We start from the raw sequence: 18,335 nt of genomic DNA on the forward strand, positions 1-18,335 counted from the left end.
ATTGCCAAGAAAATCCCAAGTGGGATCAGATAAAGTCCAATATGAAATTAATTATTCCATGAAATTAGTCCAAATGAAATTAATAAACAACCATAATAACATTTACCTTTGTTACTTTGTTGAAAAAAATAACAACAACAACAAACAAACAAAACCAATGATTTCAACACCTAAACAAGCAGGGGTTTTGTATATAGATGATTTAATAAATATTCCCAAACAAGTTTTGCTGAACTTTCTACTTTGGGAAATTTTATAAACTTATTATAAGATTGTTATTTAAAAGCTAAAATTCCCCTCCCTCTTTTCAGCATTTCAGTGCATCCTGGATAGAAAAACATTTCTTTTAATGTTTGTCATGTTGCACTGCATCTCCGTCATCCACATTCTTTGGCAATGTAAAAGAAATTCAGTCAAATTTTGTAATTCTTTTTGGTTGAGAGAAAAATCTAAAAACTAATATTAATAACATATTACTATAACATATTTCTTCCAAGGAACTTCAAGTGTTTTGCATATATACTATTCAGAAAAACAAATGAGGTATCCTATGGTGGCTAATAGACATTATTTTCCTTGAAAATTGAGTCCTAAGTCAATCTGCATATAAAGTGACAATATTTTCTATTAGCTTGTCTTGTGAGTTGCAGCATAATCATATTATCAGCTGGAAAGAACTTTATAAACCATTCAATACAACCTCCTTTGTTAACATAGGAAAAAATCCTAGCTACAGGGAGGTAATGATTTGTCCAGTAACCTTGCTCTCTAAGTGATAAAGGAAGAGCTAGAATTGGGATCTCTTAATTCTTAATCTGATATTTTACCCCACCTCCTACTATATTGCCTCTAAATATGGACTGGTTTGTGATATTATTTCTTTTGTGATAATTTATTTGAAAAAAATATTTTTGATAATAAGCATAAAATAAATATGTGTTTTATATTCATTGATTTTTTTTAAAGTGTACATAATTTATTTTTCCTTTCCTCAACAGGGAATTTGGGTTCCTGAAGGAGAAACAGTAAAGATACCAGTAGCTATAAAGATTCTCAATGAGACAACTGGTCCAAAAGCAAATGTTGAGTTCATGGATGTAAGTACAAAGAGTTCAGCTTTTTGATTTCTTTCCAGTAGTGATAAGGCTATTTGATAATTTCTAATAAAACAAACATAAACTTTAAAACAAAATAAAAATCATTTTTCTGCAGTTTACAAATTTTGTCTTCAGAAACAAGGTTAAATCCTAGGTCTCAAAAATTCTCTAAGATTACCCCTGATCAGAGTAGGAAACAGCTTCTGATTTAACATAAGTAGATTTAACCAAAACATTTGGAAGTTAGGCAGACTTGGGCTCCAATATTCTCTGAACTGAATGTTTCTCTCTATTATCTCTCCTGTCTAGTTTCCCAGATGTTATTCACAATTCAATTACAGTTCCTTTTTTTAAAAGTCTACCATAAAAGTGTTACAAATGTAAAGATAAAAGTATATTAGCTATTTTCATTGAATGCTACAGAAATTATAAGGATATTACTTTTAAAATAGCTATATCAATTCATAATTATCATATGTGTTTGCAGTGAGGAGAGGAAGGAGTGTTATGTTGGTATTGATGTAGGAAAATGACCCCATCTGTTCTTTTTTTGCTATGGTCATAGCCTCTTTTATAAAAGATTTTATTGCTAAGTATGAGTAGTGGTTAAAATGTATTGTATTGAATTTAGAAGCTGACCTAAGTCAGACATCCTATATTTGAAATGTACTGTCTTTGGTTCAGACTCCCAAGTTAAAATCTAGAGGTAAAATGATCTTCTTCTATTGAATAAAAAGTCTTGTTAGTTCTAAAGAAGTGTTGTATAAGGTCAACCAATTCATGACTTCAAATAGGTGTCCCTTACTTTTAGATCTCCAAGCATCAACTAAAGATGTATTTAGCACATATTTAGGGTAGTGCTTGAGAATATTCCCTTTTGAACCATTTGAAAATTTCTGGCATCGTGCCTATAAAATATCTCAAAAGGTAAAGCTGAGATACTTTCCAAGAAATAGATGTGTCCTATTTTAAATTGATCAGAGACAAAAATTTGCAAAAACAATGTCAAATTTTAAGGAAAAAGTAACAACAAAAACTTTACCCATGAGAAAAAATGGCACAGACTGTGAGAGAACAATCCTTATATGGCCTAGGATGCACTTAGCACTGAAATCCAGAAGAATGTTAATAACTCTGCTGGATGTCCTGGGAAGCCATTTTTGTCATATTTCCATGGAAACAGGAAGGCAAAAGAGGGTTAAGAGGCTACAAAATAATCACCTAAAAGCTTTGAAAACCTCATCACTATTTTGAATGATTATTTGAAAGCTCCTAACCCCATTTTTTTTTTTTGGCTGATCCAAAGTCTATTCCCATGGAAACAGGAATAGGAATGGCAACTTGAAATCTTAGAGTACTGCTGAATTTTAGATGAGGCTGCAATTGAGTCATGAAAAGAGTCATTTTTTCAAGGCTCCTGGTGGATTTGGAACTGACAGACTCCAGGAGGTCCCCCTTTTCTCTTTTTAAAAAATTAAAAATAGTAGGAAATATTTTAAAATTTCTTTCCATCCCTCTTGTGTTGTATCAGTGAGACAGATTAACACGTTGAGAGGCTACCAACAGCACAATTTCAGAATGATGCAGACATAATCTTTGCCTGCTATTTGATGCTTTCCTTCAGTGTTTAGATGTTAGTGTGGCAAAAGAAGCATGTTGACTAGTGAAGTGGAAGGAGCCTTTAATATAATATTTCTGGTTAAAGTAAAAAATAGGAGAATATTCCTATACTTGTTGGCAATCTATCCACTTATTCCCAGTTTATTTTGCATAGATCATTAATAATCTTGGATGCAATGCTGAGCAAATAGTATATTGATATTAGAGAAGCAAATTAGATCACAAAATGTTTTTCAAGTTACTAAAAATAAAAATGGATTACAAATAATACAAGTGGCTTCCTACATTTCTCCAAGGGCAAAGTTTCATTCCAAAATGAGATGTGTTTTTAGGAACACAGTACTTGAATTGGGTAAACTTTGTGTGGGCAATAGTGACTTTGTGAAAGGTAGAGTGGAAAACTGGTAGCTGAAGTAGAGTCAGGAAGGCCTGGAGTTAAGTATCAGTTATACACATACTGGGTTATGCCCTCAGGTTAATTCTTTATGGGTATTGATTGCAGTGTAAGTGCTAATCAGCATTGGAAAAAGGGTTTTCCTCATTGGTATTCCTTTGTATTGAAAAAAAAAACACACATTGTTGTTCAGTTCATGACCCCTTAGACCACAGGATTTATGGGGCTTTTTGGCATGATACTGAATGGTTTGCTATTTTCCAGTAAATTAAGGTAAACAGAGGTGAAATTTTTTGCTAGATTCACTCAACTAGTAAACATCTAAGAATGGATTTGAACTTAAATCTTCCTGAGTCCAGTTCCAGCATTCTATCAACCAACCATCTATCAACCCCCAAATATACATACTTAAATCTTTCTGTAGGGTACGTTGAAAAAAAAAAAAGATGGCAAAGAAAAGTATTAACTTATGGTGATTACAGAACCTTATATTGTACTGTAATTGCATATGTATTTTATTTGTATGTCACTCATGAATTCATTGATGCAGTGTATTGGTAAGTCAGAACCTTTTACCAGTGTTTGGCCATTTGAAGTGTGAGAGAGTTGCCTGAGAGGTTAAGAGAGGTAGCTCTTTTGGGGGAAGCATTTAAAAGCCAATAGGGTCAAAGGGAAGATTAAATTTAGGCTTACTGACTCCAAAGCTAATTCTCCATTCATACCATGCCATGGTACCTTTCCCGGGAATTTTTTAACTGAATTATTCCATTCAACTCTATTCTGATGAATGTAATGGTTGATATAGTTATAACCCACACAGGAAAAAAAAATACCCACACACATGTACACATGCAAAACATAAAGGATTTCTGCATATGTCCAAAAGAACAATCAAACACAATCTGATTTTCTTGGAACCTTCAGAGCTGACAGAATATATACTGGAAGTAGTTTAAATTCTATTTAATGCCACACTAAATGCAAGGGTCAGTCATCTTGGCTCCTCAGAACATTTCTAATGGATTTCTAATAACAATAATGATACAACATTAATGATGAGTGAGTGACCATCCCTTCTTCCTGCTATGTGAGGAAAACACTAAGCAATAAAAAGATCACATCTTCAAACTTTGTTGAAGGACAGCTTGTATTTCGCATAAGCTTTCCATTCTTATTTTCAAATAGGTCAGGAAATGCTCACTCTTTTTTTCTACCCAGCATGACTAAACATAGCTAAGAAATAACGTTAGTGACTAGACTTAATGGATTTGGGGAGCATGGCCTACGAAAATCGGACATGTCTCAGTCAATTTGTGGAAAATAACATTTGAGCATACACACATTTTTCATATAACAATAACTTTTGAACTATCTTAAAAAATAATTCCTGAACATTTATATTCAGTTTCACTGAAGTCCCAGTGTGACTCCCTCCACTTTCTTTGTCCAGAGAAATTATTGGAACAGGAGGGATACAAACCCAAGGCTTTGCATTCACTAATAATTTCTACAATAATCATAAAAACTATAGTTTTTCTTCAAATGATCATGGCTACATAAACTATTTTGCCTGTGGACTTAGTATGCAAAACCTAAATCATTCTCAGATTGTGCTTTTTGGAGTTGAAAGCAATAATTTCTAGAGAATGACAGTGTTTGGAAGGACTACATGGACATTTAATACAATTTTATTTCACTTTCAAGATGAAGCTATTTTATGCTAATGTAGTTAAATGACTGAACAATTTGTTAAGCAAGATAAAGGGAAGGGGCAGCTAGGGGCAGTTAGGTGGCAGCCCTGATCTAAAGGACCTAACTTCAAATCTGGTCTCAGACATTTAACACTTCCTAGCTGTGTGACTCTGGGCAAGTCACTTAACCCCATAACCCCTTCAGAAAAAAGAAAAAAAAAGAAAGAAAGAAAACAAAATAAAACAAAAAAAGTAGGAGGGCAAGAAATCACACTTAAGTGAAGCTAGAATATGGAAAAATCTAGTTTTCTAATCGTATTCCAGTGAATTCTCAAAATTGCTTTCTTCATGTTTAATCCCAATGTTCTTTGCTTCATCATCAACCATCCTGTTTACTTAATTAACTCATTGCAATTAGACTTCCTGGGAAACTGTATTTTGATTTGGCAGAGTTTAATTTACAAAGCTGTGAATTAAATATTCAAAATGGACCCTTACTGTGTCATTTAGTTACCTCTACTCAGATACCCTAATCCTAGTCCATAAGAAGCTTTGAAAATAAGAACCTTTGTATATCTATATCCTTTACCCCTAAGTAAAATAAGTGTATTTTCATTGTTGCAGTCATTACTTTATATATATATATATATATATATATACACACACATACACACATGCATACATGTATATGTATATACCAGATACCACATACATATATTTTAAATGTCTGGTATTTTTTCTTGCTTACTACTCTTTACAAATTGTTCATTTTTATTCTGAAATTAACAAACCCCAAACAAAATGAGCATTTTCATATAAGAAATAGAATGGGAAAAAAGGAAAAACTGTGAGTCTCTTTTTATTTGCTTTTTCTTATTGCATATAATACATCTAACTTTAAAAGCTTCTCTGATTTCTTAAGTCTTTTGTTTTCTTTACACTGTTATTACTGTGTAAATGGATCTTCTTTCTCTTTAGGCTATGGGTCCAATAGTGATATTAATAAGTTAAAGGCTTTGCACATTTCATGACTTTGGAGGCAATGCTCCAAATTGCTTTCCAGAATGGTTGGATCAATTCACAATTCTACCAAGTATAACTTTGTGCTGGTTATCTCATAGATCCTCTAAACAATGATTACTTTCCTGTTGTTAGGTTTCTTTTTTTTCCCTAATTTGACAATTTTATTGATGTGTGGTACAAGCTGAGGGAGACTTTAATTTGAATATTTCAAATTATTAATTATTTTGAAATATTTTAATATAGCTTTTAATAATTTAGATTTCGTCTTTGAGAAGCATTTGTTCATATCCTTTGACCATTAATTTATTGGAAGTAATTGTTTTTGTATACTTGAATCTTCTCCTTATATTTTGGATATCAGACCTTAATCAAGGGAATGATAAAAGTTGTCCCTCTCCCTCTATTAACTTGTTATCTTCTAATTTTTATTATATTAGTGTAAATATTTTTATGGTATTTCCATTTTTACTTTTGTTGGTATGACTCACATCAAGTTGAGGTCTCAATGCTGATTGGATTATATATATATTTTTGGATTTATTCTCTTTTTAATTGCAGTAATCCCAAGAAACTAAGGATTAGATAATAATGAATGTTAAGGAGATGGTGATCATAATACTTGATCTTTATTTGGAACTTTCAGGTTTACAAAATCTTTTATATGTTTCCCCATTTTATCCCCATTACCCTGTGAGGTGGGTGCTATTATTATGACTAAATAGATGTTGGCTAATTGGACCAAGAGAGATTGAATGACCTACTCATTCACATGGTTTCACACAAATAGTATCTGAAACAGGATCCAACCTTAGGTATTCTGGACCATAAATGCAATTCTATCATCTCATTGTATATTCTGTGGGATATTCTATATGTCCTGTGCTAAATCTCAGTATATATTTAGTCATACATGGTGCTTTATAGTTTTCATTTACAATATTATGAGAAATTATTCCTGTAGTTCCCAGTTACTATCCACTGGTAATTATATTAAGTGATGATTGTAGGAGGGTTGACATTTCATTTTTAAACTTTAGGCCAGATTTAAATCCTTTTAGCCAAATAAGTTGAACTGATTCAAAGGCAAATATAGTAGAGCTATTTTTTTTTTTTGTCAAAAATGGAAAAGTCACCTTAAAAAAAGTTTAGCCTTTTAAATATCACAAAATCCCCTATGGCTAATAAGAGGAATTTTGAGAGGTCAGTTAACCCATCATCTCACTTCTAAGCAAAATTGTACTTAAACTACCTTCAACAGTTTTAGACTGTTATTTTTCTTAAAAATCTCTCAGATGGGATATTTAGAAACATACATTTGAATTATAATCAATCTGCTGTTATTCATAAACACCTGTAGTAAATGATACTTCCTATGATGGCTAAATGTTATTCTTGTTTTATGTAGTAATTATCTGGCACTATCAAACATAGGATGAGTAACAGAATGTAAGCTTCATGAGTGCACAACTGCTTCATTTTTTTCTTGTTATCAAAACTGCCTAGTATATTTTCAAGCATCGAGTAAAGCCTTAATAAATACATATTAATAGATTGATTCTTTCACCTATAACTAAGTTTCTATGAGTTGAATACCTATTTTTCCAACCTTTCATCTTGTCTTCTTTATTGGAGGAATGAGGGATACTTAGTAGCTTTTTTGGAAAGAATATCCACATTGATGAGATCCCATATTCACTGATGTTACTATATTAAGTCCTCATTTAATCTTTTGCAATAGAGAGACTTTGTTGCCATTATTCAGTTACATCTGACTCTTCATGACCCAATATGGGATTTTCTTGACAAACATAGTGGAATGGTTTGCCATTTTCTTTTCAGGCTCATTTTACAGATGAAATAAGCAGAATTAAATAACTTAGTCAGGATCACATAGATAGGTACTAAGTGTCTGAGGAAGATGAATTCCTGACTTCCAGCTTGGTACTCTATTCACTCATCACCTAGCTATAGAGACTTTATGACTTATTATTTTTCCTGGTATATGGAATTACTAGTAGAAAAAAATTTTAAATGCAGAATAGGAACTGCTTTGTAAGAGTGTTCTTAGAGCTTGCCAAGGGAAGCGAGAATGATTTGCCCAGGTTTACATAGTATTATTAGGTCCAGAACTTGTCATAGTTTTTGGTAGGAATAATAAAATCCATGAGAAGCAGTATGATATAGTAAATACAGAGAGCTGACCTAACTGTCAGAAAAAAGTTGAAGACAAGTTGAAGACCTGAGTTCAAATTCAGCTTCAGACACTTAAAATACAATCTCAATTGCCTTGCCAAAAAAAAAAAAAAAGACTGTATGGCTATCATCTTATTGGATCCTGAAGGGAATCCCATACATAAGTGATGTGAGCACTACAAACTTTTTTAAGGGACACTTAGGTAAGATTTAACACTTGTCTGCTTGTTAAAACCAGTGCTTTATTTCAATACATTGTTTTAAAAGTAATTGTTCATAGTGTTATAGGCCATCAATAAAAAGCCTAAGATGATTTTGATTTGCACTGAAGTTCAATAAGATAATCTTCATAGTTATGTTAGATGCTGCTTGTGGCTCCTGAGTGCCCCTCTGCTCACTGGATGGTGAAGTGTTCTCATCATTGTAAGGAGGCACTCTGTCACTTATTACTTAACATAGATCCAGGCACAATATGATTAGGAATCTGAATGAATAATTCTGTGGTGGTAGAAATATTAGACTGTTTTGTCACATTAAAATAAGCGAGCAGAAAGAGCCCTTCATCTCTTCAGAAATAAGAAACTGAGTTTCAGCAGTGATCCTGGGATCTACAATTTTTATCCATGGTTTTGATCTACTTACAAGTTTAATCTAACCTCTCTGAACTTAAATGTTCACATTATCTATTAGAAAATAATTAGAAGCTGTAAGCAAAAGTCTGCATACACAAAGTTCCTTGGGAGTCCCCAAGCTCATTGAGTTGAAGAGTTTGATGGATGTTGGTCAGCTGATATTGGGCCAGTGGCTAATAATAGAAGGAATTGCTGCTTAGCTAGGTGAGAAAATAAACTTGGGAAAAATGAAAATGAAACATTTGGGATTTATGATTGGACATAAATTTCCCTTTTTCATTAGTTTCCTGGTAAGAGAATAGCCAAGGGAACTGATCTTTTTGCTGGTAGTTTTATAATTAAGATCAACGGAGCCTCTGGATTTTACCTAAATTCCCTGCACTTTGCTGTTATTCCCAAGGATAGATTTTAGTCAGCCAGGAGTATGTTGGGTTTGAGCTTCATAAAAATGATAAATATAACTGACCATTAGTTTCAGAATTGTCAGCTCTGATAAGACTGAAGTAAATAAATTAGTGGAAACTTTTAGAAACTTGGTGCAAATGCAAGGGATTTTTATGTAGAACTAGAAAATATTCCCTGTTATAATTAAAATATCAGAATTTTGTCAAAACAGCTTTTCACTGAACATCCCATTATACCAGAAATGCTATCTCTTCCCCTTTCTTCTGTACTTTCCTGATTTCCTTCATGTCTCAGCACAAATCTTAGGAAGTACCAGAGGCCTTGAACTTCCTGTTGCTAATCCCTTCCTCTGAGATTACTCTCCATTTACCTTCTCTCTGTGTCTTATATATTCATTATCAGTTGTGTGTTGTCTTTCTCACTATATTAGGAAATGATCAAAAGGGAAGGGAAGGAAATAAATGTTTATAGAGCACCTACTATGTGCCAGGCATTATGTTAAGCACTTTACAAGTATTATTTCATTTGATTCCCACAAAAAGCCTTGGAAGTATTGTTATTTCCCCCATTTTATACTTGAGATTGCCCGCCCAGGTTCACACAGACAATGAGTATCTGAGGTTAGATCTGAATTCAGTTCTTCTTGACACTGACCCAGCATTCTATCTGTTGCTACCAGATAGTTCTTGGTGGCAGGAATTATGTTTGTTATTTTCTTTTCATCACTAGTGTTTACTACAGTGCCTATCACATACTAAGTGCTTATTGATAATGCAAGTGACAAAACAGAAAAGAAAAATATTTAACACTAATTTGTTTTCTATTTTTACCTATTTTTCTTTCCCCTCAATTACACTGTGAAATCTGTGAGCTTAGTTATATTAGACACTGTCCTAAAAGTCTTTGAATTTTAAGTTAATACACTAATATTTTTGGGAAATGCTGTATTTCCCTCGTGTTATCCTGTTTAGATTAAGTAGTACATACCAATGTTTGTGGTTCATCATTGGAAAGTTGACTTTTTTGACTACATAGAACTTACTTTAAAAATCCTATTTACCAATGATGTTGACAATGATTGCTAATATTCCAATTATATATTAATTATATGAATATAGTACAATTCCTAAGTATATAATATTTCTATAATATATAGTACATTAAGCAATATTCCTCAGTATATAAGTGTAGTAAAATATAGTAATATTCCTATAGAAATTGTATTTCTCACAACAGTTTAATAACATTTGGTAGTTCAGATACTGTTATTCCTGTTTGTCACAATGAGAATACAGAGATGACAGGTAATTTTAACTTATTTAAAGTAATACATCTTGTAAGTGTTGAATTTGGAAGTCTGGAACTGGAAAAAAAAAAAAAAAACGTTTTAACCTCATTCTAGAGTTTGACCTCCAATGTGGCAACAATTGACTAAAATCACAATTCCCCCTTCCTTGTAATTTAGTTGATGCTTAGTTTTCTTCCTACATTTTAAAATATTAATTGGAGTAAGATAAGAATTCTCCTTTTTCAAGACACTTCATTTCCCAACTCCATATATTTTTACTCAGTGTCTTTCATGCCTAATTTCTTTCCCTTCTTATCTCAGCCTGGTTTCCGAGATTTTCCATCTAAAATCCCACCTTCCCAGAGGAGCCTTTCCATGTTCCTCTTAACACTAGTACCTTGCCTCAATTTAACACACACACACACACACACACACACACACACACACACACTAATATATATACATACACACATATATGTGTACACAACAGATATGTATACACACATACACACATATATATGTAGGGAGGTATATGTGTACACATATGTATACTGTATATGTGTTTATATTATATATGTAATATAATTTGTCTACTATAGAAACAGTTCTGCCCCATTAGATTTTGAGTTGCTCAAAAACTTCCCTTTCTCTATTTCATAGTACCTTGACACAGTGCCTGGCACAAAGTAGTCAGTTAATAAATACTTACTGTTGACTTCAAAACCTTTATCTTGCTATACTATTTTTTTTCTGAAATATGTCTTTATATTTTGTTATTGTTTACAATTTTATTCCTAAAAGAATTGGGAAACAGAAAATGAAAATGAATGGGAGAAATGACTCTGTATACTTTCCTTTAATGCCATGAGTTTCTTTTATTGGTATTAGGGGAAAAAAAGTTCTTGGGTCATGAGAAAGCCCATAGATTCTTCCACTTTATTATTATTATTATTGTTAATTTGAAGAAACCTTCTTTAAGTATCTATTATGTGAAATAAATACTGAGAGCCATACTATTCTGGAGAAGAAAATGGTATTCTATAACATCTAGATACAACTCACTGGCAACTATAACTGTATTTTCTAATTGATCTAAAGGTCTCTAAAATTAGGTAATGTCCAATATTTTATAAACTCTTCACAAGGCTTCATGAACAGTAAATTGATGTTGATTCACAAAGTCTTATCACTATTAAAAGTTAATGGATATAGAAAATAAAAGAAATCATTCCATGACCATGTCTTTCCCTTTTTCTTCAGCCAGTGATTTCATCTTAAAGTATCTATTTATCTTTTTGGGAAGCTTGCTCTCCCACTGTAAATCTGTTTCCATATACTTCACAAGAGTGTGTGACTATTAAGGAAATAGCATTTCTATTTACAGATGTGAATTGGGATCATTATAAGCCATTTGGATACAATCCTGCTGGCACAGTTTTTTAATTGAAATAGAGTAAAAGATTTTGCTGATGGAATTGAGAGAAAAGCCAAGAGTCCTTCTAGGGAGGAAAGCAGAACTTGCTTAATAAACATTGTCATTTGTTTAATGACATATTTTGACCAAGAAAACATGAATTATGTTGTCTGTATATTAAAGTTTTAGTTCAAAACTTGTAAAGAAATATGTAAACATTAAATATTATATATACACACATACAAATATTTATATGATTCAACAATATTGTTGATTTGAGGTTGATCAGTCTGCCATCTCTTAAGAGATCCCTCAAACAATTGACATCTATTAAGAGATCCCTCAAACAATGTAGTTATAACCAACACATGCCCAATCTATCATGTGTTCCTGTCCCTGTTGTTCACTACAGTGGGTCTGTCTAATATAATGGCACACTTGGTAGATAGTGGGTTTTGCTCTAAAGCTTTACTTCATGTAAGTGAAAATTTAGAAATGAAATCTTGGCTTCCTATAAAGTTTTTCTTATCCTCTGGAAAACAAAAGAAAACAACATCAATAAGATCAATAACAATAACAAAAATAATTTCCCCTAGCTATTACCAGATTATTTCTGGCTACTATAGTCCATATCTGTCATGGAGTAAGATTAAAACCCCTAAGACTAGGGAAGACCAGGAGGATTCTCCTCCAGGAATACGTTACTTTCTTTTTTTTTTTTTTTTTTTTTTTTTAATGACCAAACCGTTATTTTGCTGTACAAAAAGAATCGGACTGAAATATTTTATAATTAGCCTGTGAAGGAAATCCAAAATGCAGGCAGGCAAAAATATAGGGATTGGGAATTCAATATAATGGTTCTTAGTATCTCCCAGAGTTCTTTCGCTGGGCGTAGCTGGTTCATTTCATTACTGCTCCGTTGGAACTGATTTGGTTCATCTAATTGCTGATTAGGATTGCTGAGGATGGCCAGGTCCATCAGAATTGATCATCATATAGTATTGTTGTTGAGGTATATAATGATCTCCTAGCCCTGCTCGTTTCACTTAGCATCAGTTCGTAATACATTACTTTCTTAGAGTGAATACACATAATTGCCCAAAATGGATCATGTAATTTTATCATTAGAGGATCAAAGAATATCACTACTGGATGATTATTTACGTATGTCTTATATAAAGACCCCTTGCAAAAATGAACCTTCTACCTCCCAAAGCAATCAGTTTTTCTTTTTATCACTTGTTTGAAAGCCTTTATTTATATTAGAATATAATCTGCATCTATTCAGCTTCACTTCAAAAGTGGAACTTATTAATTCTACCTTTAAGGCCGAGTAAAACAATATGGACCCTTTTTTATACAATAGGCCTTCAGAAACTTTAACATAGCCATTGGGTACCACCCAAGACTTCTTTTTCCTCAAGTTAATCTTTTCCCTCCCTTCAGCTGTTCCCCATGTGGTCTGATCTTGAAGCCATTCTCCATTTTGGAGGCTCTCTAGTTATCAGTGCCCTTCCTAGAATGTGTCAATCAGAATCTAACAGAGAATAAATTTTAAAAAAAGCATTTGAAAAGTATCCTATGTAAAGCATGGTGTTGAGCATGATGGCTCCAAATATAAAAAGTAAGATATCTCCTCCTAACTAAGAGGTTATGATTTGGATAGGAAGAAACATCAACAAATAGCATTTCTGTGCCATTTCAAGGACTGAAAGTGCTTCCTAAATATTATTTCAATTGACTTTCACAACAACCCCTTAATGTAGATAAAACTGGTATCATTAACCAGATGAGAAAATAGAAATCTTAAGTGACTTTGCCCTGATCACACAGCTGGCAAATATGAGAATCAGGATTTAAATCCCATTCTTTCAACTGTCCAACTGTCCAACAACTTTCCAAACTGACAAGGATAGAGTATAGTGCAACTATCACTACTAGTTGAAGCAATTGCTTTTTGTGCCTTGAGGCCTCTATTTCCCCACAGTTATCATAAACTTTCTAAAACAATTTGAGCAAATTAGAAATTTAGAAACTATTAAGTGTGTTCCAGATTGTTCAACACAGTTTCATGCATTTTTCATGCTAAGAAAGCATCCAACTTTAAAGTAGACTTTGGCACAGGGAATCACACAATTAATGCCAAGATTTCACAATAAGAAACTGAAAACCCATATTTAAGAGCTTCCTATTATTTAGGAATTTTTCTGCCTGTCTCTGCTTTCCATTAGCAATTCAAATAGACAGAGCAATGTTTCAATTTCTAAAGGGTAATATATATGCCAGATTACTCCTACATTGATAGTAAATGAAGGTTTTACTGTGTCTCTTTGTTAATAATGCAATGTATTACTTTTCTCATCTTAAATGTAATACATTCTAAACAAGCCTCTGTTGGTTCAAGGTTAACAGTCAGCCAATCAAGACTTGATGAAAGGCTGTTCTGATATTAAAGTCAACCAAGGAGTCTGTAAAATAAAATAAAATAAAATAAAAATAAATTGTGTTTTCTAGCTGAGCCTTTTGTGAAGCATAGTACCATGTCCCTTAACTGCCCCTTTGGTGATAAGATAGGATATTACAAGGATTTTTTTGTTATCAGGTTGATATTGCTGAATATAAGACTAGCATCATATCTCTATAACTCACTCATCAAGAGAAGATCATAAAGTATACATGGACAGAGGGTCCTTGGTGTTGCAAAATTATATTTATCTTTTGGGTTTTTCTTACAAAGTGTCCATATTGAGAATCAGAACATTGTTCACTTAAAACACAATAGAGACATTCCAGTGTAGGAAAATTAAGCAGCCACAACTATATAGGGAAATTGAGCTGGTCAATGCATAGATAAGAGTTACAAAAGAAGCAGTATAAAGCCTCTGAGGCCTCAGGTTCCATAATCTCCTTAATGATATTGGAAGTAGCAACATTTCTTTAGTTGAAGCTTTGGCTAGAAAATGAGGGTCAAAAATGGTGAAACTTAGAAATAAGATAATACTATGCTGATCATTAATACAACTTCTTATTGATTCCTGGCTATTATTCAGTATAACTGCAACGTCAACTGATCAATAATGATGAAGATTTATTAAAATAAACTAATATTTACAGACTTTTATCCTCACTGCACCGCACCCCACCCCAATACTAACAATCAGGTAGTAGGCACTTGGCTCCTGGCCAAAGTATTATAAGAATACAGTTAAAACTCCTGACCTGGATGAAGTCCATTTTCCCTTATGAGATGGAAACTGGCTTATGAAACACTTCCTCTGTTCAAATGCCATTTGGCATTCGATCTTGTCTTCACTAATAAATAATAATAAGAAATTAAATGTCTATCTCACAAAAGGTTTGGAAATTTAAAAAAAAGAATTATAATTTGATGACAAGCTTCATTCATCTTAATCATTTGTTTTAAGTGAATATATTTCTACTAACAACAACAACAACAAAAAAAGAGCTAATAAGAACAAATGTAATTTCCTATAATCCTTTCCTGGAATATTTTGTAATATAGCATATGTTCATTGATAGTATGGCATTTAGCCATATTTCTTGATCATTCTCAATGAAATGAATATTTTATTCTATTATAGTTTTCTAATTTCAAAATTGAGATTTTTTAAAATAAGGGTACTTGATATACAACAATTGCTAAACTTCACTGCAGGAGGAAAATTAAGGGTTCTTATCTATGATTTACTTTTGAAGGGATTGAAATTGGATACTCAGAGTTTCTGTTCTTATGCATCATCAGGAGTTAATTAGAGTAAAATAATTTTTTAAAGAAAATTCAAATACTATAGGAAGCATTTAGCACTACTTCCCATGTTATCTTCATCCATTGCATTATAAATGTGTGGAATGTATTTAAGTTAAAGGAGTTAATTACTTCTACAGAGAGGCTGATAGCAAATTGCTTTTGATAATGATCAAAGCATTTTCCTGAGATTCATTGATCAATTTACTGAATCCAATTTATACATTATAAAACAGTCCTAAACAAAAAATTAGCAAAAACATATGCACATATAATGCAAGAAATTTAAAATTGGAATTTAGGTAAAATTGGATTTTGTAACTTATGTCTTGTGATTGATATTTGCAACAAAAGGCTCTATCTCAACTTCCCTCCCCAATGAGGATATAATCTAACAGACCATAAGTGAAGTATGAGAACATATATGGAAGTCATCTAATTTGATCATTGTATTTGTAATTAGAAACAATCTTCTCTTATCATATTTCCCTCATGCTATGGTATTAAATTATTTTTTTAGCCCAAATATGTAATTTTATATTTATTTTGATTAAATTTCATTTCACTTAAGTGGGTCCATTGTTCTTCCCTGTCAAGATATTTTTGGATACTGATTCTGTCTTCTAATAATTTTAATAAGTGATATTCCAAGATTCATGTCATTTAAAAATCCATCAATGATATCTTTATCTAAATTATTGATTTTTTCAAAAATCTTGAACTGTACCCAAAGAATAAATCTTACTGGATTGATGTCAACTCAGAAATACTTCTCATGGGAAGTGCCCAAGAGATTTGTCTTTGGGTCTCTTTGTTTAAGGAGTTTCACATATACCAAAATATATGATCAGCTAGCCCCTCTATGTGGTCCACAAGAACAATATTTTCAAGTCAAAAACAAGATATTTCAAACTTCTAAAAAGAAAGAATTAAAGTAATATGAAACCAAAGTCAAGATCACATTAGATTTAGAGATTTACCAACTGTTATACAAATAAAGTATAGAATATTGAATATTACATTGCAAAAGATAAAAGATATTGATTTACAACCAACAGTATTTTATAGGGAAAATGGAATATAATGCAATAGGAAGAAAAATGAACATAAGGAAATAGAGGACTACCAAGCATTTGTCATGAAAGGATCAGACTTCAGCAGTAACTTATAAATACAAACCCAGAAATAGAGAGAAACATTCTAGGATAAATGCAAGTGAAAAAATCAAGAAATGACTTTGTAAGGATCAAATATTTCTGTTCTACAAGGATAAGGGAGATGACACAAGTATCACCTCAGAACTAATGTCAGGAGACATCATAGAGGGAATCAAATAATTTGAAGGCACTAGTGTTTCTTTTGAATATCTTAAAAGCCAAAAGAAGAGAGAGAAGAAAATGGGATTCTGAGAAGTAAGGAGGGGACACTTTATACAATTGGAAGGCATAAATAGATGTCTGTAAAAGCAAGGAATGGGGAACAGGGATCACTTGAAAACATTTTGAACTGATGCAGAATAATGGGAGCAGAAGCAAAGAAAATGTATATTATAACAAACTGCAAAAATAAATAATGTTGAACAAGATTTCTGAACTGATAATTTGAAAATTTAGAAAGACTGATAATTTAGAATGTTTCCCATCTCCTGATTAGTGATAAGCTAAATATGAAAAATTTGTCATGTGTTCTCATACATGGTTATGTGGGGATGTGTTTTGTTGAACTATATGTATTTATCGTATGAATTCCCCCCCCCCTTTTTTTCCCCATTGTTCAGGTGAGTAAAAGAGAGGTCAGATTAACTGAAAAAAAAAAAAGAAAGAAAGAAAAAAATTGAATAACTTCCAAGAAAAAGAAGAGATAGATGTATATGTATCTATTTATCTGTATGCATAGATAAAAATGGGGATCTCTGCTAGAGATATTGTGCAAGTAGGAATAACGATTTGCTGTCTTTACTAGATTTGTGAATTTCAATTATTAATCTACATTCACTTAATTAGGAAGGAAATGCTATAAAAATGACTTTTATCTATAATTTTAATGTTATCTAATAGGCAATTGAGTTTCAATTCATCTGAAGCCCTTGCTATGTAAATAAGATAACAAGTCAGAATTTCATCCATCCTTCCTTTTCTAGTAAAAGAAGAAAATAAATGTGAATGGAAAGGAAGTGATTCTTCTAAACTCTTATATTTCATGTATTTTTCCTGAATTCAATTGCAATTTTCATAGTCAACCTAATAGTATTTTTTTTTTACATGTCTTATAGTCTGATCAGACAGTAGAATGATCAGACTCCCAAAGCAAAGCTAGGAATGTAATTAGATGTGATAAAAAGAGAAATTTTAATTGAGTTATCATGTAGTCTTAGTACAGTAGTCTTAGAAGCTGTTGGATTTGGGGTGGTGATACTTTTATGTGAGGCTCAATGATTCTAGAGAATGAGTACCTTCAGCTTAACTGCTTAAGGATGTTTTTAGAATCCAAGTATACTAGATTAACACAAGATTGCTATCATTATAGTATTCAGTCTGTTAGCCTGGAAATGCACTTAAATTTTTGTTTCTCTTAAACACAATATAAAGATATAATTGAAATAATTTGAGGTCTATACATTTTCTTGTTGCTTAGAGATAAATTACTTGGGGAATTATTTTACCTGTTACATTTTATAGATCCGGCTGTTGGAGAGAGTTTCTTGGCTGTTCAGTCTGCTCAAAACATGTTTTAGGGCAACAGAACTTATATGTATGTATACATGTGTAAGTTATATGTAATAATAGCATAACAATTCAGAGCTGGATTGACT

General features: G+C 32.2%; 1 protein-coding gene across 1 annotated transcript in view; it reads left to right on the top strand.

The window, feature by feature from the left end:
• LOC127557028 (receptor tyrosine-protein kinase erbB-4) overlaps positions 1-18,335 on the top strand; it is a 313,556-nt gene that overhangs the window by 66,971 nt on the left and 228,250 nt on the right. Inside the window, exon 5 of the mRNA XM_051990514.1 lies at positions 999-1,097. Within this exon, the coding sequence (XP_051846474.1) occupies positions 999-1,097 (99 nt within the window). The remainder of the gene's footprint in view (positions 1-998; positions 1,098-18,335) is intronic.

This window comes from Antechinus flavipes, chromosome 3 (assembly GCF_016432865.1).
Source record: "Antechinus flavipes isolate AdamAnt ecotype Samford, QLD, Australia chromosome 3, AdamAnt_v2, whole genome shotgun sequence".
NCBI classification, from domain to species: domain Eukaryota; kingdom Metazoa; phylum Chordata; class Mammalia; order Dasyuromorphia; family Dasyuridae; genus Antechinus; species Antechinus flavipes.